The 3828-nt window shown below is 39.0% G+C and overlaps 1 protein-coding gene across 1 annotated transcript; it reads right to left on the bottom strand.

Annotated features, from left to right (window-relative positions):
- Positions 1 to 290: 290 nt before the first annotated feature.
- LOC132916962 (protein THEM6-like) lies at positions 291 to 2900 on the bottom strand. The gene is made up of 2 exons (XM_060977438.1): positions 2486 to 2900; positions 291 to 2356 (listed from the first exon to the last, which is right to left on the bottom strand). Exon 2 carries the CDS (start codon positions 2145 to 2147, stop codon positions 1488 to 1490), a length of 660 nt encoding a protein of 219 aa, XP_060833421.1. The 5' UTR covers positions 2148 to 2356; positions 2486 to 2900; the 3' UTR covers positions 291 to 1487.
- Between the last annotated feature and the right edge of the window lie 928 nt (positions 2901 to 3828).

Raw genomic sequence — 3828 nt, 5'->3', positions numbered from 1 at the left:
CTGTCATTTGACCAAAACAGCAGCAATCATTCATCCGTGATAAATTATATTTATGAGTTATGACTTTTATTTATATTATTCTTGAAATTATTTGAATATCATTATAAGATTTGGAATGTATATAATTAAGAATCACGACCAAAAACCATTATAGTTAGTATGTTATAATAATAAAGTTAAACCTTGAAAATTAAAATAATATTATTATTTTGTGGATAACATCCACCGCAGTTGGTGACCTGAAGTTTGAAAATAGGTACATGCTTTTATAATAATAAATAACTAATAGGTAGTGTAATATATGAGCTCTTGACGTAAATGATTTTTGTTATTAAACATTATTTAGTAGTAAAAAAATTCTTGATTTTCAGTGAAAAACACAATTTACAATACAATAATAATAGTTTACACTTATCAGATTCACACGTTGTTAACAAACAATAAACAAACGTGTCAACACTTCAGTAAAACAGTTGTGAGCACGTACAGCTCACTCTTTTTTACACAAAGTCCAAAATAATAATACACATATAAAAAATTAAATGTAATATACAATATCACAATATTCAAAACGATCAAGATCGGTTATTAACTTATGCCTACTCTAAATTAATAGTTTGTATAAGGGTCAAGGACATCAGTACTCGTGTTTTCACACTATAAAAGGCGTATCGAATATAATATTAAAATAATAATAATTGTTGAAACCAAATTATATGTTTAACAGACTTAACTTTAACAAACGTATTTATCTTATTGCTACAAAAGTAGTATATTATATTGTGTATAAAACAAATTTGTAGAAAAAAAAAACTAATGACTAGAATTGCATTGATCGTAATACTATTAGCGTTACAATAATTGTATTTTACATAAAATGATCAACTTTCGAGTACCTACGTCGTTCCCAAAACAATTAAAAATTGTATAGCAGGACTAAGCAATATTTTGATCAAAGGCACGGGTGAGCGCGGTTGGTTAAAACGAATTACGCGAAACGTGACATCACCCATAAGATACATAGATAATAAATAATTTAAATAAATTACATAAATAAAAAAAAAAAAAAAAATACGACATCCTACGTACTTAAATGCAACAATAAAATGACCTAAGCTAATAATGATCACATAACGACGTAAAGTGGCGTTAAAATTCAGTCAAGAAACGTAAAAATTAAAGTGTGGTAATATATTATTATAGTCCTGTCATCGGGGGTTTAAGATAGCCGGGAAATCGCGAGACCTATGGCTCCGACGTGGACAAGCGAACAAAATCGAAAAATCCGCGTAAACCTACTGGAATCCAATCAGTAACGTATCTCTCTTTGAGTCGTCGTCGCAATCGTCGACCTCAAGTCGGTCTCAAAATAACGTACGCACGCAACAGGCCTCGATGAGCTCACTGCCGGAAGTCGGATCGATGACGGTACTCGAAAGGTCTTGGGTGTGGTGTGGGGGGAGGTTGTCGGGGAAGCGCGATCTCTATCAGTTTCCGTTGCGCAAATTGGCACTGGATACCATGTTCGCCTGCATCCAGTGGTGGATTTCCAACGGACACTCGGGCTTCATCCGGGGCGCCTCCTGATCGCCGGGCCTCTCCTTGGCGCGCTTGGCCAGTAGTTCACCCATCAGCATCTCGACGTCACAGTTGATCACCCTCTGCCGGCAATGGACGATGGCGTTGACGAAGTCGTCGCCCCGACTCACGAACCTGTGCTCCATGTAAATCGAGTCTCGGTCCCAGTAAACGATCCGGGACGATATGCTGTACAGGCTGAACGTCCGGATGAACTTCCGGTACCGGATGCTGGTGCCGCCCTGTACGGGAAGCCCGCCCTTTTCCCGGATCGCTTTCCACAGGCCGGTGCGCGTGTAGAACTCGGTCCGGGCGAAGTCCACCTCCCGCAGGTACCTCGAGTTGTTCATGTGGAACAGCAGGAAGTCCACGTCCGTGGTCAGGCACGCCGAGGAGTAAGAAGTCGTGTCCAGTATGTACACGTACTTCTTGAGGATCCGGCACATGGTCGCGCACCACAGAGTCCGGGCAAAATAATGCACTTCGAACACCCAGTACAGGAGCACGATCACCAGCAGCGCGGTCACCGCGACCGTGTACGTGTCGCACGTCAACAGGAAGTTAATCATTTTCACTCGGTTTTATCGCGCGAATATTCGCGTTTTTTACGGTACTGTTTAAAAAATACTAATGTTTACGTAATAAATGTGTACGCGATTCTAAAAGCGCGGAACCCTGAGCCCTCCGAGCATCTCAACTCTGGGCCATCGCGACCAGTCGCGGGGCCGTTTCGAGACGCTTCCTCCGACCGAAAAACGCTTTGACGAAGACTCTCGGTCTGGATATAAAAAAAAATGACAATAATAATAATAATAATAATGAAACAAACGTACGAATAAAAACGCACGTTGGAAATATTTGAGTTATTTTATATTATAACAATAATAATAATAATAATAATATTCACTGTGTATAGTTTATTCACACCACTCGCGTATCAGCTGCGGTTGCGCATGACCATCGGCACGGGAAATAGATGATAAGTGCTCGCGTCCGATAATAACATTGCCCGACATTGACGTAATAAAAATCAAAATCGAAATTGTACCTATACGATGAGGGGTAGTAGGTATCGACGCCAAACGACGAAATCGTATGATGTTCAAATCGTCGCTATAATATAATATTATTATTGTTGTCGGTGGTCGGTTTCTCGCGCGCTATCGCATTCGGGTGCTTCGGACTCGCCGCCGTGAAAGATATGACTGCGCGTGTGTGTCGATCGCCGCACGACTCGTAAACACGAACATAACATTATTATACGCGAACACGAGTCGTCGGACGGCCGACGCGTCGACGGCGAGGGACTTGCCGCCGCGTGCAACTACCCCTACCACGGCACTATTATTATTAGTATTTTATTATTATTATTATTATTATTATTATTATTAGTATTATTATATTACACGCGCACGAAACGCGTACTCCCAAACAAGCGTTATTGTACGTACATACTTTCTGACGACGGCGGCGGCGGCGGTGACGATGTTCGCCGATGTCGCTGCCGTAAGCAAAAAATGAAATATGTCCGACCATACGTTTTTGTGTTATTTATTATTATTATTATTATTCCATTATATAATAGTGTACCTACGTATATTTCGATTGCGTGCAGCCGTCGCAACGCGATCGGTCGTCGTGGACGGGATAGGTCGCCGAACAAACGTACCAGCTTATATAAGGTCAACGTGTGAGCACGCCCACGGATCGCACTTGGTCGGTGACCGCTTATAAATTTTCGGCTCTTCGACAAAACCTCTCATTCCCGCTAATCGGACGGTTACCATCTAGTTAACAATGAAAATTAAATTTAATCGGTAATTTGGGAACGGAAATGAAAAATTATTAGAAATATTCTTTTTTTACATTTCTTATTAAGTGTCTTACGACGAAAGAAAAATAATGATTTTAAATATAACATATAAATTGTATACTATTTTGTCTTAAATTTAAGGAACTTTTAAATTATCGAAATCCACAACGAAATAGCGGAGAAGTGTTAAAAATTATTAAATATATGGTGTATATTTATTATCAAGTTTCATATCTAAATATTGTTAGTTGTGGAGCAGTGTATTATAAATCTATTGCAAAAACCTTGGCAAAAAAATACCATAAATGTCAGGGTTTTTCCAATAAAATCATCTATGATTTAGTCCAGACTCCAAAGGGTAAAAATTAAAATACACTTTAATTTGTTTTGACGTCGACAAAAACATATATAACATAATATTACCATAATGGTTATGT

Source organism: Rhopalosiphum padi, chromosome 1 (genome assembly GCF_020882245.1).
Source record: "Rhopalosiphum padi isolate XX-2018 chromosome 1, ASM2088224v1, whole genome shotgun sequence".
Taxonomy (NCBI): Eukaryota; Metazoa; Arthropoda; class Insecta; order Hemiptera; family Aphididae; genus Rhopalosiphum; species Rhopalosiphum padi.
Note: the sequence above shows the minus strand (reverse complement) of the source record. Positions and strands in the feature narration are given on the sequence as shown.